General features: G+C 50.5%; 1 protein-coding gene across 5 annotated transcripts in view; it reads left to right on the forward strand.

The window, feature by feature from the left end:
• Nucleotides 1–24,668, forward strand: part of MAMLD1 (mastermind like domain containing 1) — a 122,555-nt gene that overhangs the window by 69,409 nt on the left and 28,478 nt on the right. For 4 of the 5 annotated variants that reach the window (XM_047844259.1, XM_047844258.1, XM_047844260.1 and 1 more), the window contains one exon: nt 13,110–14,813. In XM_047844259.1, coding sequence (XP_047700215.1) covers nt 13,110–14,813 — 1,704 coding nt within the window. Of the gene's footprint in view, nt 1–6,223; nt 6,262–13,109; nt 14,814–24,668 lie in introns of those variants that run through there. The other variant, XM_047844261.1, reaches the window with a different exon arrangement.

The raw sequence follows: 24,668 nt of genomic DNA on the forward strand, positions 1-24,668 counted from the left end.
AGGCCTGGGCACATAATAAATGCTCAGTAAGCAGTGGCTACTGCTCCTCTTCGCCATAAAGTCCCTTAGCAATCGTTCAGTTCACCCCCTGTGTTGAACATAAGAGGCCAAGGGCACACAAAGGAGAAGGAACATGTCCAAGGTCACTGGGCCAGTTAGTGAATTTAATCACAGTTTCTGAAAAGCAGTTGTCTCTTGGCCTTGTGCTTAGAAACAAAAAGAACAGGATAATTTGCAGGAAACCTTTTGCTCCAATGGTTCATTCAAACCTGCAGATGCCAGCTGAGCCCTGTCACAAGGCTAGGTGCTCTGGGGGTACAGAGATGAGGAGGAAACAATCCTTGCTGTCAGAGAGCTATAGGCCTAGCATGGCAGCCTGGAGGTGGGCCAGAGCAGTGGGCTGGGGGTGAAAGGGGTAGAAGACGAAGCTGCATTATCATAGAGACCCGTGAAGGCCTGAGGGAAGAAGGGGTGTTTTAAGCTGATAGACAAGATGTGAATGGTTCAAGGGTATACCAAAGCTGGAAGAGCAAGGCAGACGGACATCCTGGAGGAGGTGGTGTTCTCTCCTTTCACTGTCATTAGTGAAGGTGAAACATGGCATTTGAGACTGCTGCCTACATTGCCCTGTTCAGGCCCGGTTCAGAAATGGTCACCTAACTTGGGCGATGGTAGAAACCGTGAAGCTTTTCAACTCTGGAAATGTCGCATAACGCTCTTGTGAACGGTAGACCTCCGTGGCCCCCTGCAGTGTAAGGAGGGCAATTTGGAAATAACTTATGTCCCTCGGGGAAAATGCTCAGCTCGGGCTCTAGGTCAAGAGGTGGCGAACTCCAGCCCGTGGGCTAAATCTAGCCGGGAGCTTGTTTTTGTAAAGTTTTATTAGCATACAGCCACGTCCGGCCGTTAACATATTGTCTACTACAGAAGGGCGACAGAGACCACAAGGCCTGCAACGTCTGAGATATTTACTGTTTGGGCCTTTACAGAAAAAGTTTGCTGACCTCTGACCTAGGTCACTGGGCTGTGGTTCATTTTTCTGAAGCCACAGTTTCTCCTAATAAGTGGGTACCGCTTGGGGGAGGAAGCACAGACCCTCACACCTCCCCGAGTGTTCTGCTTCTCTTCTATGCCACAGCCGGCTCGGTCCCCTGCTCTGGAGCTTTTCCCTCCTCTGGAGTCCTTGCCTCTGTGACTGTTCCCCATTCTTCCCACAACGTCCATTTCTCCCTGTCCCGTCAGCGTCCAGAGAGGTCTTCCACAAACAAGCTGAACTGATCGTTCCCACTGCTGACAACCACCTTTCCACCGCCTTCTGTGGCGCCCTGTGCCAGCACACGGCTGCTTCCCTGGCTCACTGCGCACCAAGCCCGCTGGCCACCTGCCTGCCCCGGAACATGCCAGGAGCTTCCCCGCAGGGCCTTCTCACTTCTGTCCTCCTGCCTGGAGGCCTGCATTTAGATGTCTACTTAACTGTCTCCTTTTAAGGGGAGCCACCTAGCCTTTGTCACGTAGCCGTTTCTTCAGTCCTGTGACGAACACCACTCACTCTGTGCTCACTTACTGTCTGTGCTGCTGGAATTCCATCTTCTCCTCAGGCTGACCCACCACTTCTCTCTCTGGTGTGTGCTCACCCGAGACCCCCTAGACAGCCTTGATTTGCACAATTAGCGGACAGAAGCCATGTGCCACTCTCTCTAGCTGCCTCTTTTTCTAGAATGAGCCTCTGGTGCTAATGCTGTCTAGTGATAGGACTGCTGATGGGACACTGTCAAGAAAGCTGAACGTTTTCTTGCCTCTTTTTGTCCTTTAAGTCAAGCCTTTGGGGTTTAGAACAATGAGCTTGGCCAATATAAAATATCTCCAGGAAGCCAGCCCCCAAACACTAACACCCAACATCTGCTTTCTGAATATATGGCTTCAAAGAGCTAAGTGTACAGGGGCTAACTGCTGTCCATCCTATTTATTTTAGCCACATGACAGCTAAGGAACTGAGAAATGCCTTGCCCTTTCCTGTAGTTAAATCTGACATAAAATTACTTTATCGGCAGCATTTTAACAAACAAAAATCTCCTGCGTTTTCACCAGTAATTCAGTTTGCTTTCTGGATGAGAAAAAGAGAATTAGAAATGACCACAATGAGACCGTTTTGAGGGTTTTGCTAATTCAGAGAGAGTCTTCTTCCTCTGGCCCAGCTCGTGGAGATTCTGACAGAGATGTAGAGCAAGGAGGAGGTGTCCTTAGGGTTACCCCCAGATCCGCAGCACCACCGCCACCCCCGCCTCCACTGCCACCGCCACCGCCACCACCTCCATCACTACCACCCCTGCCACTGCCTCCAATACCACCACGTCACTGCTGCCTCCGTCATCGCCACCACCTCTACCACTACCACCACCATCACTGCCATCTATACCACAGCACCACCACCCTCGCACACACACGCACACACGCACACACACACACACACGCACCGAGGCAGGGGAAATTTTTAGATTCTATGACATATTCCATGAGGCAATCACAGACACTTTCCATATACAGTGAAAGAAATGAATATTTTGAATTGTCATTGTTTTCGATATGTAACCCACTCCTGTTGCTGTGTACTTTTTGGAACGTCAGCATGAGTTTGTGGGAAAAATTAAATTAGGATTCATTACCCAAAAAAGCCTATATCCCCAAGTGCACACCTTAAAGAGCATGTGACTTTGGATGAAAGATCTTTTACTTCATAAAAGGTTTGACTAAGGATTTCCTTTCAATGGCACATTCTTTCTTTTCCCAATGGCAAAGTCTTCTTGCATTTTATTATGATTTAGCTTACAAAAGTTAGCCTTGCATACAGCTGTTCAGAAGTACAGCCAGTGAGTAAATGTAGATCTGCCTTGAATGACAAATGCTGCTGAGTAAACCATATTAAAGGCTATTTTGGGACCACCAAGAATGTGTTTGCATTTTCAAGAGTGGAAACAGAAAGAATATTTATTTGGCATATGCACCATGCTGGGAACGATGCTCACTTTACATTTCTAAACTCATGTGATCTTATAAAAATGTGTGAAGTGGGCCCTCCTATCCTCATTTTTGTTGCACAGTGTTGTGAACGACCGAAATGCCACTGAATTGTACATTTAAAAAAGGTTCATTTCATGCTCTGTGAATTTAACCTCAGTTTAAAAAAAAAAAGACCTAAATTATTTCACAGCGTATGTGTCTGTTAAATCATCACACTGTACATTTAAAATATCTCATTGTATAACCTAAATACATACAATTTTTATTTATCAATCATGCGTCACTCGATAAAGCTGTGGATAAAAGAGGACCTAACCATGGGGAGGGTCTCTGGACTGACCTGATGCTCCTTATCCCATATCCCCTCCCAGCCTCTGTGTCTGTGGCATCACAGCTCAAACAGCCTGGTGCTAAAATCTACTGACGGGGGTTGATACATCTGCAGACAGTTAGTAGATTTTAGAGTCAGAAGTTGGCACTCAGCTGCTAAAATGTGCTTATTCACCGAGCATGTGACCTTCAGAATGCACGAGACTGACCAGGTGGCTCTGGATTCTTCTCCCACCTACACAGCTGCTGGGTTTCTCAGGCAAGGGAATCCCTGCCGTGTTTGAAAGCCTGTTGCCATTTGACTTAGCCCATTGTTGGGGCGCAGGCAGAAGTGAGGTCACATTGTGCGTAAGCTTTAAGACTCGCCCTTCAAACCTTCCAAGGCCTGGCACCTAATTTTGTTCTTTTTTTTTTAAAGATTTTTTTAAAGATTTTTTTTTCATGTAATCTCTACACCCAACATGGGGTCAAATGCACAACCCCAAGATCAAGAGTCGCACGCTCTACTGACTGAGCCACCAGATGCCCCTAATTTTGTTCTTTTCAGGTTATATTCTCTTCCCTGAAGAGGGCCCCCCAAACTATAAGCATCAGCCAGTCCCCACAATGTAGAGATCTGTTCCTGCAAACAGAGGAGGTGCTGAACAATAAGCAACCATTCTGTTTTCTAAACTACTCAAGTTGGTGTCCCAGCAATGGGGAGGAGCGCTTCCCACAAAACCAGGACTGTCCCCGTGGCCCTGACTCAGCCACAGGAATCCAATGGGGCCTTGCTATGAGGAGAGATATTGCTGCTGTGCTCACCCGTACACAAGCACAGGTCTCTAGAGTTATCTGGATGGAGAGCCATGAGTACCCAATGGGGTGCATGATTTCCATACAGCTCAAACTGCTCCAGCTCCAAATGACCCAGGACTTCTTTCCAGTTCTTTGATTATCAGTGGCTGGTTGTTACCCTGGCTTAGCTCTGCCAGAAGTCACATCCCTGAAATGCACCAACACCCCCTCTCAGAACTCAGCCCATCAGGGCCCAGACCAGAGGTGTCCTGGCTGACCCCACTCCTAATCCCATAGGAAGGAGACAACCACTGCCTGATGGAACCCACATCCAGAGTTCCAGCCAATATGGAGACACTTGTGAAAGGAAGGCCTGGGGAGCCAGGAGCCAGACAGCAAGGGAGGGGGGATAAGAGCTTCCCATCCAATGTATGGTCATCAGCCAAATTGGGGGCCTCACTGGAGGCTTCGTGGTATGGATGCAGGGCCTACCAAGTGGGTCCAGAGCTACAAGTGTGGCTGCGCCCCACCTTCCTGGGTGGCTCTGAGCACTAGGCCACCTGTGCATGTGCTCTGGTTAGAGATGTGAAGAGCTGTGGACAGGGTCAGCCACAGCCCAGGGCAACAGAGAGATGTTAGCAACATGACAACCAGACTCAACAGTCTGCCAGCATAAGAGGTGTCAAGACCCCACTGGCTCAACAGGGTGTCTGTGGGTTACTGCTTGAGGGTGTTTTCCATTGGTGTCAGCCTCTGGATGAAGGGAAGTTTGGCTTCAATGAAAACTGCCTAGCCTCCTGGTGGGGACTTTCTTTCCTCACCTCTGAATCCTTCCACCTCTCGAGCATTCTAGACAGAGTGTTTTCTCAGGAGCTGCCTCCCTGGATTCAACAGAGATTTCTTTTGGCTATGAGGTAGACCAAGAGATGAACTAGACCTCAGGAAATGACAGCTCTGTGACCATGCTTTCACACTGTCCATACCTAAGAGTCCACAGGTGAACCAGGCTGGACTGAAGCTACAGGGCTGAGGGGATGCCAGGCCCCAGTTGCAGAAGCACTCCCTGGCAGCTAGGCCTGACTCCTGCCAGGAGGCTTTGCCATCAAAATATAAGAGCTCACGACCTCTGGAAAACTGGAAGCACTGTGGTGCCTTTGGTATAGTGTTCTCTGTGAGCTCAGTCACCCTCCCTTCAGTTTTGTTCATTTCCTATGTGCTGGATTCCAACTGGAGATATCCAAAGTTGCAGTTGGACAATGCCTCCAGTGACTGGTTGAAGCAGTTAAGGGCAGGCAGGTGGGGGACAGAGGCCCAGATGACTGACATAACACATTGCCAAGTTGTCCTTCTGTATAGATCTCTAGGAACAAGCTTTAAAACAGCATCACTGATTTTCACATGCCCTTTGAGCTGGTTGGGGAGCTGGCAGCCTTCCTGGTGACTGGTGACTTGGTAGGTTTCTAATAGAATGTGTAAGTAAGCACGGCTCATTTGACCAAAATTGTAGGCCACCTTTCTCGATTCAACTGGAGCAGATCTGCTATTCTCAGGACTACAGTGCTAGTCTACACACACACACACACACACACACACGTTCAAGTAATCCCTTATTAAAAAGACATAGAGATATTCGGGAACGACCACAATTTGACCCCCACTGGGTTGGGGGATGTTGTGCTTTAAGAGTATCTGCAATTGGCAATAATGTGCACTTCCTGTGTATGGCAAGGGCATTTGTGGGCCATTGGGCTGTCCTTGGCCTATTCCCGCCCCAGGGAGAGAGACCCCCTTGGGTGAAAGAGAAGAGAATCCATCATTTCCCTACAGGAGCAGTAGAGGAAGAAAGTCACAGCATTAGCTTACCAAAGCTGGGAGGCATTCACTTTACAGCTAGGAAAAGTGAAGCCCAAAGTGAGGCAGAGACCTAGGAGAGGTCATACCACAGGGTCTTTAGAAGCACAGCCCAGAGGGAAGTGAGGCAGAGGCCTAGGAGAGGTCATACCACAGGGTCTTTAGAAGCACAGCCCAGAGGGAAGTGAGGAGGTTCAGTTTAAATGACCTCTGAAGGTTCCTCTGCCCTCTTCACATATAGAGACCCAGGTCTGCCCAGCGGCCCTGGCAGCCTCCCAACATCAGGTGTGTGGCCTCCAACCTTGGCTCCGCCTCCACTGTTCCCCTTCTTTGCATGATTCTGGGCTCATCAGCATAATTCCAGTGAAACGCATATGAAGCTTGTTAACCTGGGTCCTGCACAGATGGGATTGTCTGGACTCGGGCAGGGCCTTTGCCTTCGACCTTCAGTTTCTGTTCCAGCCCCACGCAGTACCTGCTTCATCTGTAGGCCAGCCTCGCCAAATTCATCCAACCGTTTGAGACTTTCTCTTCTCCCCATCTTTCTCTTCTCCCCAGAGTGATCATCCTTATCCCACCATTGAGGTTACATGGGAATGTGTTCAGAGGAAACGAGGTCAGGGTTTCTTCCTGTGAAGAAAGACCAACCTGAGAGTCAGAGAAGCTGGCCCATGGGCGCATCTGTTTCTGGCTCCAGGCATCACCAGTCCTAACATGAGTGGGAGGCCCCAGCCTGTCTCTAAGAGCCTGGAAGCTCTGGCAAGCTAGGAGTGCAAGGGTAGCGCTCCAGAAACCCGTGTCCAGTGACAGAATATTTCAATTCTCGGGGTAAGGGGGGCAATATGAATTATGAGCTCATTGGATCTGTATGTGTCTAGGTTTGGAGCCATTCTTAAGACTTGCCAACTCTTCTTCCAACTAGTGTGTCTACACTAGAGAAAGGGAGAATGCAGTTCTAGAAAATTACCCACCCAGGTCTGCTCATTTCTACACTTGCTGGGGCTGCTGCTAAGATGGGTCTGATGGATGCTTGCCAAAGCCACAAGTCCCCAGTTTGGGGTAGCAGAGTGCCACCGGCAGTGTGACAGTGCCCAGACTATGGGGCGGTGGCACGCAGAGGGAGGCAGCACTGCTGGCTGTCAGGTCTAGGCTGCTCACGTCCCTCTGCTCCCTCCAATCCTCTATCCAGTCCTAGTGGGCATGTCCTTCTTTCTCAGAGGGCAAGCCGAGGCCGAGGCTGGAGGGCAGTGGGGCGGAATGGGGACCCAGGGCCTGGAGAATGAGATCAGTAACAATACTGCTCCTGGTGTACATGCTTCAGTGATGCCGTGAGGCACACAGTGCACGCTGAGTGCCCATTTTACAGAAGATATTGAGGCTCAGAGAGGGGTGGTGACTGGCCCACAGTCACACAGCAAATGAAGGAGCTAGGACTTCAATGCAGGTCTTTTGGTGCCTCCTTCAAGGCTCTGTCCTGCACCCCTGCCTGCCGCCGGCTGCATCAGGTGCTGAGGCTGCACTTTCTGCTGGATCAGGGCAAGCCAGGGGCACCAATAAATCCCCTATATGTAGCATCAGACTCTCGCTCCAAACCGCTTACTAGCAGAGGTTCCTGCTTGGGACCAACTGACTCCTCTTGAAGCCAATTGGCTTTCAGGGTTCTCTGCCATTCTCAGCTACCCTGGGGTTGTCCAAAGCATCATATCTTACAATTCTGGAAATGCTGAAAATCCTGTTTGATCTACAAGAAGGTCCATTTCAGTGTATGAGGAGGTTTTTCTGAAGAACAAACATGCAAATGGAATATATGCCCCAATATAGGCCTTTATACTGTACACATAGACACTCATCTGATCCCCTGAATATATCTGGGCATATTCTATCCCTCCCTCCCTCCCTTCCATCTTCTCTCTGCTCCTGCAAACCCAATCCTGATGCATCATTGTCTTACCTATTCTGAGGCTACGTCCACCATGCATGATACCTTTATTCCTTCCTTCCAAGCAAGCATACTAGGGATCATGCTTGTCTCTGAGGGCTTGAAATCCAATCTAGTGAGGCAACGTCAGGCCCTCAGAAACTCAGGGAATGTGGAACAGTACTGAAGAAAGATGTTGATGGAGTACAGATGTACTTGGGAGAGAGACTGAGAGAACCGGCAAGCGGACTGGCCTAAGCTGACCTGGAGGAGGCACCAGTGGGGGAGAAAGGGGGAGACTAATAAGCCACAGGCTATTTCCACCTTTTTGACAATTTTGCTCAGGCCCCATGTGCCCGGCGACCTCCGGAGGGAAATGAGGCTCCCTGAACTGATCTCTTCTAGACGCTTTTGGCCTCCTATGAACTTACCCAACAGGAACTGTGTCCATGTTAAACCTCTAGCTACAGTTTCCAAAATTAAGTGTTCATACCAGCCTGCCAGGTTTCTTTGGGAAGCGTAATATATTTATGTATTTTACATGCGTATATATTTATAATGTATACACACACACACACATATATTATATTCTTTATTCTTATGCCCATTTTATGAGCCTGGACTGTACTCTTATAATCTAGACCTTTCCCAAGAAATCCTTGCTCTTTTTATCCAGACAGAACCAGAAATAATGAGTTCAGAGCTGAACTTGGCCCCTATCAGAAGGGTTGCCTTTCTTTTCTCATTATTTAGGGGGTGGGGAAGCCATCACATGCTTTTAAATGCAGTTTAGTGAATTTTCATAAGGTTTTGGGGACCCATCGGTGGCTGTGTCTGCCTGCCTATGAAATGGGACTCTGCAGGCATTTGGGGATGGAGATGGTCATTCCTTTCTAAAAGACACCAGGGAACCTCCCTCACTTCCCCTCCCTGCCCCACCTCCTGCCACCAAAGGGCCTGTGAGGGCTCAGGCTGGGAGTGGGGACACCTGGGGTCTAGTGTTGTCATCGTCCACTAATTAGCTGTGTCCACCACAAGAAAATCACATCTCATTCTGTTTTCTGTAAAAAGAGAAGGTTGAGATGTGGTCTCTAGAAATCCTGCTACCATCCAATGATTTATTTTCTTTCTGATTTACTTATTGTAAAAAAAAAAAAAAACAACTCACAGCAAGTGGGCAGGATCATGCACAATACATGGCCTGAGGAAAGAGGAGCCTATGGTAGCTGGAACCAATAGTTTGCTGTCATAGAGTCCAGAGACTGGAAAACAGGACACGTGCAAAGCTGGAAGGTTTGTTTAAGAAGGTTCTGGAAGCTTAGGGAGGGACTTGCCACCAATAACATGACATTGAGAGGGAAGTCATTCCAGAGTAGCAGCTTTTGTTGCACTTGCAACAAGGGTGCACCCAAGGGTGCCTTGGGATTCAGTCAGCAGCAACCAGCCCAGTCAGGCAGACCTCAGCCCAGCACCCACTGGCCCAGGTGACCCGCAGAGGAGCCGGTGTGGTGCTAGGAAAGGAGGAAAGCCCAGCTGGCTGCTGGAAATTGAGATGAGTAACAAATCTCGGGGGTGCACAAGAGAAGGCATGCATGCAAGCCTGTATCTAGGCGCAGAAGTCACTGGATAGCAGACTTCCAAGCCTTGGCGGTGCCTGGGGGAGGCAGATGCTGATGTCGAGAGGCTGAGTGCCTCTGTGTGAACATAGCCACCTTCCCTTGGCCTTGTGCATGCTTGGCTGGGGTTCTGGCCATTCAGCCAGGGTGCTTCAGGCTGGCTGTTGAAAGCTCTCAGCATAAAACCTGAAACGCAGAGCTGAGGCCTCTAACAAAGCGAAGTCTCCCTTAACGTCCATTGAAAAAGGGAAGTGCCAAAGAGGCTCCCGCCTGCCCTACCAAACCAGTGGCCTCAGCCAGCACGTCCCCCCCCAACCCCCGCAACTGCATTCCCAGGGACAGAGAGGCCAACGTGGCCCCTGGTTAGGCATCCTCCCAAAGTGTTCAGTGAGGCATCCAGCTGCCAACTTGGCGCAGCGAGGGGGGGGCACCCACTCCAAATTGGATTCACCAGCAGTGAGCTAACACCCTGGAGGGGCATCCTGGGGTCTGCTTTGTTGTTGAGGAGACAGCTGGGTTCCAGAATTGGGACTGAGTGGGGACCATTGGCTTGGGGGCCTGGAAAGTTGCATGCACGTGCCCTCTCATTTCAGAGAGTTAGAGACCACTTTCCCTTGCCAGTGGTTCCTAATATTAGCTGTCGCGTCCCGTGGCCATGCCTGGTCTTCCCCACGTCCTGCTACCTTGGTTCCAACGAGGTAACGGCAGACTAACAATTAAAGAAACGGTCTGGGAACCCACAGAGTCTGCCAGGGATTCCAGGCTGCTGAACTCACGGCCCCCGCCCTCCCTTCTTTCCCCTGTCTGGTGCCACATATGCTTCCCTGTCATTACACCTGTAGTGCAGTCCAGGATACCACCACAGCACGCTGGGCCCAGCCATTGCCAGCTCGGACTCCCTGCAAGGGGTCTGCTATAAAACCTGTACTCGGTCATCCATTTCTATTTTTGATATATGGGAATTCTTTCAAGTCCTTGGGGGAATGTAGACAAAATGGAATTTTCGTTTGGGACTCAGTGACTTGTTTGTGGGCTGCCCCATGACTGATGGAATGAACGGCCGGGAAAGCACGAGGCAGAGCTGCCTGTGTCTCGGGGCATTTGGGTTCATTTGTCCATGGATTCATTCAGCTGCTATTTCCCAAGCACCTGCTCTGGGCCAATACAGAGTCCACTGCCCCTGGATGGAAGAGCGGATGCAGATGACCAGATAGGCCTCTTCTTACACCTTCTCTACCCTGCCCAGTGCATTTTTGCCTCCCCTGTGGCCCTCAGCCCCCAATGGACTTGATGGCAGAGTGGCCCCTCAAAGTGCCCCTGTTCAGGTTGCAGAGAAAAGGCAAAGAAGGAGGCAAGTCCTGTTACTCCAGGTGGTGTAACCCCTCCTGCAGAAGTGACACAGTGTCCTGCCACCAGGGTGGTTTAAGGCGGTGGGTTGTGAGGCTGCCCAGTGGTCATGGAGGGGCCCTGCATTGGCCTGCACCCTGTTGCCCTCCAGCTGAGCAGTTCTGGGCAAGTCCTTCCCCTTCCCTGGGGTCAGGGCCCCTGTCTCTTCCTAGGACAAGGTTGGACTTCCAGGGCCCTTCCATGGCTGCCCTTGGTAACGCCGGCTACCAGTCAATGAGGATTTACTGGGTGTCACAGAATCTGCTTCATTGTACTCACTAGGCAGAGTAGCATCATGAGATGAGAACTCAAATAAGGCTCATTTTGCAAATGAAGAAACCGGGGTCCAGAGAGGTTAAGTGGCAAGGTGAAGACCTGCTTGTGTCTGCCTCAGAACCAGGACCGTTCACCACACTGCCTCCACTCACGCTCTGGGCCAGTGGTTCCCATCTTGGCTGTGCATTTAGAATCGGCCCAGGAGCCTTGAGAAAACTCAGATACCCGGGCCCTGCTCTGAATGAGACTGAAGCAGTTCGTCTGTGGTGGGAAGCCCTGGGAATCTGGATGTTTCTCAATGAAGCTGATGAGCACCAAAACGTGACATGTGCAGCCCTCTTTTGATGTTCACTCTGTCATGACAGTCGTGGCCAGTGTGGCGCTACCATACACATTGACCCTCCGCCCCACCAGTGAGCCAGACGTGAAGGGACATCAAAGGATCGGCAACGAATGTCCCAGGAAGACTTCTAAAGCTAAACAGGGTTTCTTTACATGAAAAAGTGTGTCAAGAGAAATACAGTTGAGCCTGGAAACACAGGCTTGAACTGCACAGGTCTGCTTAAATGTTTTCCGATAAATACAGTCCAGTGCCATAAATGCATTTTCTCTTCGTTATGATTTTCTTAATCACATTTTCTTTTCTCTACCCTACTGTGTTCTAAGAATACAGTACGTGATACATATAACGTACAAAATATGTGCTTAGTCGACTGTATGTTATTGTAAGGCTTCCAGTCAACAGTAGGCTATTTGTAGTTAAGTTCTGAGTGGTGTCAAAAATTATAGTCGGATTTTTGACCACAGGGCATTTTTCAAGGTTCACCTGTATATGTGTTCCACTGTTGGCGTGTAGGTAATTTCCAAGCCCTTCTCTTTTCACACATGCCTCCAATCCACCCCACTTGCTTTCCCCTCTACTTGCAGGTCATGGTTATTAACATGACAGCCACAGATGACTGTATGAAGCCTTGAACGAGTAGGAAATAGTGCCTCACTAACTGCTTTGTTCCCAAAGGCTATGCTTTTATAAATGGTGACCAGCTCCCCCAAGGTGCAGGTCGCAGATCGGGGCCTTTTCCTGTACTTTGAGGGGGACGGTTGTAAGTCATTCTCAATAAAAACAAACAAGTGATAGAAAACCATAGAGAATAGAAAGGGCACTTGCCAATCTCCCCAAAAGATCCCTACTCCCGATGGTTGCATGTAGGTTCTTCCACGTTATTTTTGTGTGTAGCTAGTAGTGTGTGTGTGTTGTGTGTGTCTGCGTGTGCAAAGATAAGTGAAACCATGCCTCAGTGACTGTTCTGCCACTTGTGTTTTCCCCTAGACAGTACATCTCAGACAGTTGCTCCAAAGCACACACCTAGATCTACTTCATTCCTCTAAAGATTCTGTTGTGTTCCGTCTGGTCACCACAGCCCGGTGCATTTAAACGAGACGGGGAGGCAACCTAAAAGTTGCCTGTCCATGTTGTACTTTTCCTTTTTAAAAATGGGGATATCTGTACACAGGTAGGAATTGAGAGCATCTGAAGTACTTCCAGTTTGCCCTCCAGTGCCTGTCTGGGGCGGCTCAGTTCAGTTAGTGACTTCCGCATAGTTTTGGTGAGCTCTCCCTTACGTGGGCACAGAAGATCCTTTGTGGGACTTTCTGCGGTGTTTAGTATACAGACAGCATAATGCCTAATTTGAAGTGTAACAAGACAGTTTAAATGAAACACAGCAACAAAGAAGCAAGCATTATGGTCCCCCAAAATAGGCTGTATTGTATAGTTTTGACAAGTCTTGAAACTGAGAGATGTTTTATGTTGCAAGTTTCCTGTTCATTAGCTTTCATGTGCCAAGGCTTTATAAAAATTCCTCCCTCCCTCTCCCTCTCCCTCTGTCTTTCTGTCTGTCTCTCTCTCTCCCTCTCACTCTCTGTCTCCACCACAGGGACCCACTAAAAGGAGACAGGAAGGAGATAGCTTCCAGTTTCCAGGCATGGCTGACGGAGGTTACCCTAATAAAATCAAGAGGCCTTGCCTTGAAGACGTTACCCTTTCTATGGGCCCAGGCGCCCATCACAGCACACCCTGTGCAGAGCTGCAGGTGCCTCCATTGACAATGAACCCTAGCCCTGCCGCCGTGGGAGTACCTGGCCATCCATTACCACTCGAAACTAATCCCATGAATGGCAGCATGATGGGTTCACCGTTTGCAGTGCCATCGGCTGCAGAAATGGGACTGAAAGGGCCTTCCGGTCCCTACTATGACAAAGCCAACAGCATGCCGGCTGTGGACCAGGAACTTCAAGATCTCCTGGAGGAGCTAACAAAAATTCAAGAACCTTCTCCGAATGAGCTAGATCTTGAGAAGATACTGGGGAGCAAACCAGAGGAACCACTGGTGTTAGAGCACCCGCAGGCAACCCTCGGTGCCAGTGCCAAGCCTTCGGTTCAGATGCCACACTTGGAGAGCCTCGGTTCCGGCAAGGAGTTTGCTTCCAGCTGCGGCCAGCTCCCGGGCACACCACTGCCAGTCCCGCCCTCCCCGGCCGGGCTCAGCTATGTGATTCCTGCCAGCGGGAAGCAAGTGGCCTCGCCGGGCTCTTCGGCAGCACAGACCAAGAGCCAGGTCCAGGGGATGGTCCCTGTCGCTCTGCCCCCACTCCCAGTGCCTCAGTGGCATCACGCCCACCAGCTGAAGGTGCTGGCAGCCAGCAAGCAGGGGTCTGCTACGAGGCAGCCGGGGCCCAACCCCAGTTGGTCTGGCCTGCCTCCTCCAGGCCTCTCCCCGTCTTACCGCCCGGTGCCGTCACCACACCCGCCGCCACCGCCGTTCAGCCCTCAGAGCCTCATGGTGTCCTGCATGGCGTCCGGCAACCTGCCCGGGAGCGCTTTCCAAGCCTCCCCCAACGCCTTACTGGCCAGCATGGCATCCGGCAGCAGTGCTGCCCTGGGGCCCCCTGTGCTCTACACTCCCGAGAAGCTCCCCAGCCCGGCTCTCAATCAGCAGCCGCAGTACAGCCCACAGAGCTCCCTCCTTGCCAACCTGGTGTCCTCTAGTATCAAAAGTCCTCAGGGACACCTGATGTCTGCTTTGCCCACCAGCAACCCGGGGCCATCCCCGCCCTACCGCCCGGAGAAGCTCTCCAGCCCAGGCTTGCCGCAGCAGTCCTTCACTCCGCAGTGCTCCCTGATTCGGAGCCTCACCCCCTCCAGCAATCCGCTAAGTCAGCAGCAGCAGCCGCCTTCGCAGCAGCCGGCAAACACCATCTTCAAGCCCATGGCCACCAACCCACCCAAAACCCTGAGCGTGATCATGCAGCAGGGGCTGGCCAGCCCCAGCCCGGGAGCCCCAGAGCCGTTCACTTTTGGCAACACCAAGCCCCTGTCACATTTCGTTTCTGAGCCGGGCCCCCAGAAGATGCCCTCCATGCCCGCCACCTCGAGGCAGCCGTCCCTGCTCCACTACCTGCAGCAGCCGACGCCGACCCCGGCCTCTTCTGCCACCGCCTCCTCCACCGCCACTGCCACTTTGCAGCTGCAGCAGCAGCCTGACCACTCCTCTCTCCTCCTGCAGCAAATGATGCAGCAGCCACCCCCACGCTTTCAGCGGCCAGTGGCCCCGGACTCCATGCCTTCTCTGCCCAGACAGGTAAGACGGTCTCGCGTCCGGTTGCGTTCCTTTGTTTTGGACATAGGAACCGTGTCTCGTGCTATTGATACTTGGCTCTGGAGGCAAATCTGGCCATAGTCCTCTCTGAGACTGGACTTAACTCTGGAGAAGTCTATTGAAGGCAGCTAGTTCTGTGTGGTCAAGGTGCAATGTTCATGAGGCCGAGGTTATGGTTTTAGCTCCTGTGCAAGTCACTTAACTTCCCTGGGAGGAAAAGTGCACCCAGAAGGTGCTGTTAGGGGAAGGAACCAGGGGAGATGAGTCAGAATCACCTAGAACTGCCTTCCCCTGCACCGGGCCAGGTAGCGTGTTCCCTCACACAGGACTAGTGAAGGCTTCGTAGGACGCAAGGAAATTGCACCGAGGCATGTAAATCCTACCCTGCTGGCATATGGCTGCACGCTGAGCCTTCCAGAAGTGCCACAGCAAACTTCTGCTGAGAAGCCCCAGTGTGCCCTTCACCACTGTGCTGGCTTGGACACTGAGGCAGGCCCTAAATGAAAAGGACAGATGCAAATAAAGTAGTTACTCTTACCATCTCCATTCTACAAAGAAACTGAGGCTCGGAGAGTTGAAATGACTTGCCCGGAGTCACATAGCCAGGGGACAGAGCAGGAACTGGGAACCAGGAAGTGTTAGTCCAGAGCCTGTGCTCTTCTCAGAATCACTGTGACTTCTCCCCCTCCCTCATCTACAATATGATCAATCACTGAGCTCAGCTGATGCCTGCCCAAGGGTGTTGATCACAGTTTCCCCTCATCATTGCTCTGACCCCTGCCCTCATTGGTTATCTATTGCCGTGTAACAAATGACTCCAAGACCTCTGCTTGAGACAACACAGGTGTATTACCTCACGGTTTCTATGGGCCAGGAGTCTTGGCATCACCTAGCTGGGTCTTCTGGCCTTGAGTCACTTGTAAGGTTATCATCATCTCCAGCTCAACCGGGAAGGTTCTTGCTTCCAAGCTCACTCCTGAGGTGGTTGGCTGGAAGCAGTTCCTTGCAGGTGTTTGGACTGAGGCCTCATTCCTCATGAGCTGTTGGTTAGAGGCCTCTCTTAGTTCCTTGCCACGTGGGCCTCTTCATAGAGCATCTCACAGCATGGCAGCCGGCTTTGTCTGACTAAGCAAGACAGAATGTGCCAGCAAGAGAGGCAGAGGGATTGCCAGCAAGTCAGAGGTTACAGTCTTTAGAACGCAGTCTTGAAAGTGATGTCCCATCACTTCTGCTGTATTCTGTTCATTGGACACAAGCATGAAGGTGTGAATACCAGGAGGCAGGGGTCACTGGGGACCATGTCAGATATCTGCCTACCCAGAGCACTTTCTGCCTACCCAGAGCACTTTCTATCTTGGTCCCTCCTTTCCATTGTTCTCAGCCTTGCCCAAGTTCAAGTCCTCTTGATTCTTTGCCTGGACTCAGAGTTGACTCTTAAGTTGGTTTTCCCCAATAAACCAGCCATCACTCAAAACATTACCTTCAAGAGACCTGACATAACAGAGACCTGATCATGTTTCACATTTGGCCAGAAGTTTCCGGGGGCCCATAACCTGGCTCCATCCATCTCCTTGGACTCTGTGCATATCGGGCCCTGTCTGGCACTTTGCTTCTATCATTCGAAGTGCTGGCAGTCGGCTTTATTCCTACCATCCCCTGTGCCTGGCAGTGCCTTCCCACCTTCTTTCTCCTGCCCCACACCCACAGCTCCTAAGGCTCAGGAACCATCCCCTCCAGGACCAGCCTTGGTACTTCCATCTCCCACTCTGCCTCTCTCTTCTCTAAAACAGCCAAGGAAGAGAGCTTGGCTGGCGATCTGGCCCAAGGGAAGCACCTGTCAGGGTTGACCTCTTTTCTGAGGGCCCTGGATGAGTGTGACGGGGGCAGCCCCCGGAGGAGAAAAACCAAGTCTTTTTCCTCCATGCCTCATGAAGCATAAGCAAGCAGAGAGCTCCACACCAGGGAACTGGTCCTCTGATGGACTTGTGCAGCAAACAGAGCATCCGTGGGTGCGGCCAGGGAGAGCCGCAGGCCCTCGTGTGCAGTTTGGGAGCACTTGGGTTTGAGTCTGCGGCAGGTTTACTGCCATCTGCCTTCGTGGAGCTGGAAGTCTCCCCCTAGCAGGCAAGGTCCTCAGCCTGGAGACCGATCACCATCTAACACTGTGAGCCGTTTGGGGTTTTTCTTCAGTGGGGTACATTTGTAGCCTGAGTATGTGGCCTCAGAACTCAATCAGCTGGCTCAGAGGGAGAATCCTTAATGACCTGAGTCATGAAAATCACACCCAACTGGTTACCTAGGTGAGCTGGAGAAAGTGCTCCAGGGAAAGACCAGCAGCCAAGCTCCCTGAGGCTAGGAAGGGCTCAGGTGACCGCCACCAGCAGAGGGGGGAGCCTGGGCTCCCTGGATGGGAGGCTGTTGCTGCCAAGAGCTGCCTTCGCTGCCAGTGCTGGCCAGTGCCCACGGGCCAGGCATACAACTCAGCTCTTCACCTGCCTTTTTCTCATTTTAGTCATCAGAGATAGAGGCCGTTATCATTCACTTTAAAGCCAAAAAGACTGAGGCACAAAGAAGTGACTAGAATTTCCCAGTCACACAGGAAGTTAGGGCCAGAGAAGGGAGTCTGGCTACAGAGCCCATACTTGTAACCCCATGCATGGGGCACTGCTTCCAAAACCTTCTGATCCTGCTGTAACCTCCAAACTGTTGCCTCTTCTACAAAATGGGCAATAGGTTATGACATGTTGATTGAGGATTCAATGCATTAATACATCTAAAGCGTTTTGAACAAGGCCTAGCAGCACAAAGTACCTGCCAAGGAAGGTTTGCTATCACTATGACTAACTCCTGGCCTTGAGCCTCCAGATCCATTTGGTGGGGGCTGAGATGTGTCACGACAAAATGTGAGCAGTGCTCTCTCCAGACCCCCTGCCTACCGCGAGATTGACAGCCTACAGCCTCGCGGGTTCTCCCTGTCCCAGGCCCTGCCCCACTGACACAACTCCAGGCCTGGTGGAAAAGGGAAAAGGCGGGGGGCACCTGGGTGGCTCAGTCGGTTAAGCGTCGGTCTCTTGGTTTCGGCTCAGGTCATGATCTCAAGGTTCATGAGTTCGAGCCCTGCATCAGGCTTTGCGCCGACGGTGTGGGATTCTGTCTCCATGTCTCTCTGCCCCTCCCCAACTTGTGCTCATGCTTTCTCTCTCTCTCTCTCTCTCTCTCTCACACACACACACACACACACAAATGAATCAACTTAAAAAAAAAAAACAGGCCCCTGGGGGGCTCAGTCGGTTGAGTGTCCGACTTTGGCTCAGGTCATGATCTTGTAGTTCGTGAGTTCAAGGCCCACATCAGGCTCTGTGCTGACAGCTCAGAGCCTGGAGCCTGCTTCGGATTCTGTGTCTTCCTCTGTCTCTCTGCTCTTCCCCCACTTGTGCTCTGTCTCTCAAAAAATAAATAAACATTAAACAAATTTTAGTTAAAAAAAAAAAAAACCAGGGGCGCCTGGGTGGCGCAGTCGGTTAAGCGTCTGACTTCAGCCAGGTCACGATCTCGCGGTCCGTGATTTCGAGCCCCGTGTCGGGCTCTGTGCTGACAGCTCAGAGCCTGGAGCCTGCTTCTGATTCTGTGTCTCCCTCTCTCTCTGCCCCTCCCCCATTCATGCTCTGTCTCTCTCTGTCCCCAAAATAAATAAACGTTGAAAAAAAATTTAAAAAAAAAAAAAAACAGAATACACTTCCTACGAAAAAAAAAAAAAGGAAAAGGAAAAGGTCATCTTTGCCTGGCGGGCGGGGATCTCCTTCTCACTACCCCTCGCCTGGCTCCCGGTTCTGTCCATGGCACTCTTCTAGCCAAAACACAGAGTGGACATCCAGGCTGGGCACATCAACAGCTCACCATGCCTTCTCATGGCCTTTTGCATTTGCTCTGAGGCCTGAGAACTCAGCCCTGCTCACCCTTCCAGGAGAGAGAAAAGAGCACAAGCTTCTTCCTTCCAGTGGGGCCAGCTGGTCGAATTTCACTGATGGCCAGACTGAGCCTCAGAAAATACTCTTCACCTACTACGTGGTGACACAGACTACCTTGTTGCACTTCCAGATGTGATCGTGGTTACCACAGAGGCACTGGGCCTTCATTTTAATCTAGATTTTGGTTTCTGAAAAGAGTACTTTCTAAATGAAAAGTGAGAAACCAACTCTTGAGTAAGCAGAAAAACTACGTCCAGTCATCTACAGGAGCTCATATTTCTCAGCTCTGAGAATTTCACTTGACCAGTTAGGTAAACGACCCAATTTCAGTGGACCATTTGCTTGCACTGAAGGTAAAAGGCAAATGCCATCTGGCTCCAGGGTCGCAGTTTAGCATGGCAGCTGAAGCGAGGGCACTGGGGTTCAAGTCCAGGCACTGACACTGACTGAGCTCTGGGTGGGGAGCAATGTCGCTTAGTCTCTCTGAGCCTTAGGACATTGGAAGACAAAGGAAGCACTAAGCTGAAATTGCCCAGAGCCCTGCCTGGCACACAGTACGTGCTGGGCTGGGATCCACCACCTCTGAGGACAGGTGTGTTTCCAAATTGTGGACATTTGGGACTATAGAAAGATCATGTGGTGCATATACCAAATATCACACAAGCCTCCGGTAGAACCTGGGGCAGCATTTCATTACTTTTGCAGAGAAATACAAATATTTAAGTCCACATCAATTTTTGTCCCCAAATAAATTTTGATGCCCAACTTACCAAAATAAAATAGGCTTTCAGAGCTTTTGGGGTTTGAAATTACAGCTAAGGGATGTGGGCTTGGAATTACTAAGGGAGCGACTTTTTGGAGTTGGGGCATCCAGCCCTTCTGTGTCGGATTTTAATGACCCCAGATCTCCTCACTGTATTCCCCACCCTACTCCCAAGGCTGGGTGACGTCTCTCCATTTTTAATCAATGAATGATGAATTTTGTTTCCGTAATTTAGGGCTCCTTCTCCCTGAAGACTTATTGGAGATACATGCAAAAATCAGTGTTAGAACTTCAATTTTACCACCAACCATGGGTGAATGGAACTTCCATTTGCTCAGAGACGAAAACAGGTCCATTGAGGAGATGGGGGCGGCGGGAGGCGGCCCAGCTCGAGGGCCCTCAGTGCACATGGCTTGGAGAGCTGGGAGCGCAGCATCCTGGGGAGGAGGGATGTGGATGGCGGCCAGTTGGAATAAGAACAAAAAGGCCTGAAATCTGATCCTTGAGGCAGGCTGAGGCACAGGGGAAGGGGGCAGCTGTGGAGAAACAGACCAAAGAGGCACATGATATTGTTTGGACAGATTTTGAGAAGGGTACGAGGGGAGTCCAGCCCGACTGGAGGGAGGCTGGATGAGGCCCCTCCTGGGTTTGCTACACTTTCTACCTTTAGTGATAAGCCTCCCATCCGCTTAGCTGAGGCAGCGATGAGCGCCCAGCAATTGCGGAGACAGTGGGCAAATTGAGAGAACTCGCCATCTTCCCTCCTCGAGGGGCTGGGCCTGCAATGAGGATCTGGGCAGCTTGGTCCGAAGTGGGGCCTTGGGGAAGCCCTCTCACTGCCCTCAGCCATAGGTCCCTCTTGGCCTTGGCAAACGGAGCCCTCTAAAGTGCAGCACTCCCACTGCCCAGGGCCTGATGGAGACGGCACAGGGGAGGGGACCCCAGGGCCTTGGCAGGGTGTAGGCCCCAGGACTGGGCTTGAGACCAGGTTCAAGAGAGCCCAGGCTTTGGAACACTTGGGTCCAAATCTCGGCTCTGCTACTTTTTAGTTTGGCAAGCTATTTTCCCTCTCCGGGCCTCAGTCTCCCCATCTATAAAATGGAGATACTAGTATACCTATCTAAGGGGGTCGCTGGGAGGATTAAATGAAGTGAGGTAAAAGTGCTTGGCATAGGGCCTGGCTCACAACAACGCTCCATACATGTTAGCTGCCACTACGTCCAGAAAGTTCCTGAAACTTAGAACACCAGTAAGTAACCCAGTGGAATGGGTTAGACTGCCTCAGTGTCCAGGTTCCTCTCCAGCTCTTGGGGGGGGGGGGGGAGGTTGGGGAGGATTAGTCAGGGAGGACATTTGCGAGGTGGCTGAAGAGAAGCCAAGTGGTGGACAACACTGGTCGGTGACCCCAGAAAGGAGCAGAGCAGCTGAGTCAGGCCATAGCTTTCTGAGCACTCCTGGCCAGGGAGAAGGGGGGAACGTTGGCTGCTCCTCCCTCCTAGCGCAGACCGAAGAAGTGCTATGAGCTGGAGGGGACTGGGCGGGGGATGGGCTAAATGGGGGATGGCCATTGAGGAGGGCACTTGTTGGGATGAGCACTGGGTGTCACATGTCAGAGATGAATCACTGGGTTCTACTCCTGAAACCAATATTACACTGTATGTTAACTAACTTGAATTTAAATAAATAAGTTTCTAAAAAATGAAGTGCTAGGGGCCATGGGGAGGGTGGTGCAGTGAATGCTGAGTAACAAATGGGCCAACCCCAGGACTGTGGCTGACAGGCAGAGAGAGCAAACAGCAGAGAGAGCAGAGAGCGAGAGCGGGAGAGTGGGAGAGCAGAGAGCCAGGGAGAGCGAGGGCCAGGACCGCTGCTTCCGCTTAGTCATTGGCATTGGGGGATGGGGAGGCTTGCTAAGAGCCCCAGATGGATGATGGCGGTGCTCAGAGCACCCATGCTGAACCTTCAGGGATGCCTCCTCCACTCTCCTCCCCCCTCCCCTCCACCACTCACTCCGCTCCCAAAGCCTCCCACAAGAACCTTTGCAGAAACTCAAGATTCCTTTTGGTTTAAATTTCCAGGGCTGTACTCACCTGCTCAGTAGAGCAGAACCTTTAATTACTGCTGTCTCAGTTAGCACTGCAAATTAAAATCTTTGTATTTGCACCATGACCTCTCATGGAAAACAAAATGATAAAAGCAGGCTAGACCAAGAGAATTGTCTATTCTTGTCAAAGTCACATCGGCTCCATTTTTGACTAGAGAAAGATTCAGAGATGTACCATGTAATGATTCAACAATTCTATACATTAACTCCGTGCTCATCACAATAAGTGTCCTCTTGAGACTAATATAACACTGTATGTTAATGATACTTGAATTAAAAACTTTAAAATTAAAAAACAATTTTAATTTAAAAACAAGAGAGAGTCAGGAGAGATGGTGACATGAGCCAGCCTTCTTCTAGTCTCAAATTGTCTGTTAGCGTTTAAAACCAGGTGGCCGTTCTCTGGCCTGGCATACTTGATCCCCCTGGAATCAGACACAGCACATATTGTTGGGGTGGGGGGTGGCCTGTGACCTTGGGCTCTTGAGTCCTTTCGCTCCTCCCCTTCATTATTCTCTTGTCTTGAGGGTAAGGGTTGGGGGAGAGCAGCACTGCTCCCCTATTATGAGAAAAGTTTCTTTGCGTTTGTCTTTTACTAATTCTGGCACGAAGCATCACAGCTTCATTTCAAAGGTTAGTCCTGCTGAAATGAGAGAGTGGAGGCCTCTGGGGAAGCTCTAAGCACCCTGGGGAGGACGGGGCAGGTGAGTCAGGTTCCCAGTGCACTAGAGCCAGGGGCAAGCTCAGCACATATCTTCTCTGCCAGATGGGGCAGCATTTTCCTGAATAAGCGTCTTCATTTTGTATGTGAGCGTGATTGTACGTAACGGCTTACTTTTTCCTTTCTTCCTAAATTGGGCCGTAACATGTTATTTCGTTTGGGGAAACCTTTTTTTAGCTGCTTTGGGAAGAAATATAATTAGACCCAGTGTAACATACATTTTTGAAAATGTAGGGGCTAGTTCCTCCGTGTTGACCAAGTTTTGTTTTAACCACTCTGAATTGCCAGGAAACGAAACTCCAAAGGGTGTTGAATTTGGGAAATGCAGTCTCAGAACTTGGTACTAATATTACCAAGAGTCAGGTTTTTCTTTCTGTTTCTTTTCCGGTTTCTGAGAATCATTAATGACCCTCCACCTCAAAGCGACGGCTCTTTTTTAAAAAGCGGAAATTCAAAATGTGCTGCTTGTCAAGTGCTAACCTTTTAAACGTCAACCTTTTTTTTCTGTTGGAAGTTGAAGAACGAGGTGGCGTGTTGCAGTGAGGCAGGGGTACGTTGCTTTGCACCTGGAGTCACAACCCATCACTCAGTGAGGTCCACAGCCAAATCGTGGGGATGCGCAAACCCCCCCCCCCAGTACAGACGCCTCAATCATAGAGATCGATAGGTATAATTTTGTAGTTGCTTAGTGATTGACTTGTGAAGGCCGAGAAGGCCACCAGTTTCAGAAACCTCCTGTGTCACGTTTGTTTGGGTTTTTTGTTTGTTCGTTCTTCTTGCCTTCACATACTTGACGAGAAACCATGAACTTCGCTGAAGCCAGGGTATTCAAAATGAGGCGTTTAAAACGAAGTGTAGCAAAACCTACCTATTTGTCACTGTAAAGCAAAGGAAGGTTTGCAAAGAGCAGAAGAGGACATAAATTTGTGTGGTGAGCACCTTTCAATGGACCCCACGTGAAAAATTATAAGACGTAAAAACTGTCTAGGGAGGCTGGAAAGTCACGGGGGGCCTGTGCCATTCAGCTGTGGCCCTGATACCTAGAGCCTGCCATGTTGCTGCATTCCTCCGCCTCCCTCCCACATCCCCCCGCCCCGACCCCCAGCCACCATTGAGGGCCCGCATAGCACAGATTTAGGAAACCTCTCCTGAGTCCATTTGTACTCTTAGCCTCTTCTGTCCCTTGGGGGTTGACAAATTCGAAGATCTGTGCACTCTGGCCTGGCTACTGGTGAGCTTGAAGGGAGCAGCAGATGGTAGAACACTTTATGGTTGAAGCAAAACCCTTCCCATCCCCCCCCCCAAAGAAAAAGATTCTGCTTTTTCCTATGGGATTGAAAAAGTTTGGGTTTCTCTTTGGTCTCGTTAATTTTGCGCACGGTCACAAATGATGCTTTCTCCACGTTACTCCATCTGGTTGTTGTTCTTCCCATCAAAACAAGCGAGGCTGTCGCGAGTTGGAACTAGGTATGCAGGAAAAAGGGAAGTGGGCACTTTAGGAAAGTATCATATAGTGTTGGCCTAAATGTGGCCCTGAAGGCCTGACACATGTGTAGCCCTGTTTCAGCAGAAAGTATTCCAAGTCTTGCTTTGCTTTGGCGGACTTCATGTTTGAAGCTGCCGGCACAGGTTCCACCCAGCTTTTCCCCCTGTAGCACACTGCTGCGTTCGGCCATTCTCCATGTTTGAGAAGAGAAGGTGAGCATAGTGGTGGGGACCTAGACTCTTTTTTGCAGGCCCATGGCTGGGTGGCACGAGAAGAGAGTTTGCCAAAGCAGCCGACTCCGTAGGCCAGTAGACGAAGGTAGACTCCTCACTTGCAATTTTGAGCAATGATCATTTCTTTCCGTGTGACAAAGCTTTGAAAGGTGTGGGAGGCCCCCAACCACCCCTGAGTGCAGATAAGTGGGAATAGTTCCATGACCCTTTCCCTCTATCAGGCAACACTTTCAGAAACAAGCTGTGGAAAATGTAAACAGACAAAATGTTGACACCTATTAGAGTGGCTATTATTTAAAACAAAACAAAAGAGAAAATAGCAAGCATTAGCAAGGACGTGGAGAAATTGGAAATCATATGCACTATCAGTAGAAATGCAAAGTGCTGCAGCCACTGTGGAAAACGTGATGGCAGTTCCTAAAACTTTAAACATAGAATCACCATTTGACCCAACAATTCCACTCCTAGGTATAGACCCCAAAGAATTGAAAGCGGGGTCTTGAACAGCTATGTGTTCACCAATGTGCATAGCAGCACTATTTATAGTAGCCACAAGGTGGAA

Source organism: Prionailurus viverrinus, chromosome X (genome assembly GCF_022837055.1).
Source record: "Prionailurus viverrinus isolate Anna chromosome X, UM_Priviv_1.0, whole genome shotgun sequence".
NCBI classification, from domain to species: Eukaryota; Metazoa; Chordata; class Mammalia; order Carnivora; family Felidae; genus Prionailurus; species Prionailurus viverrinus.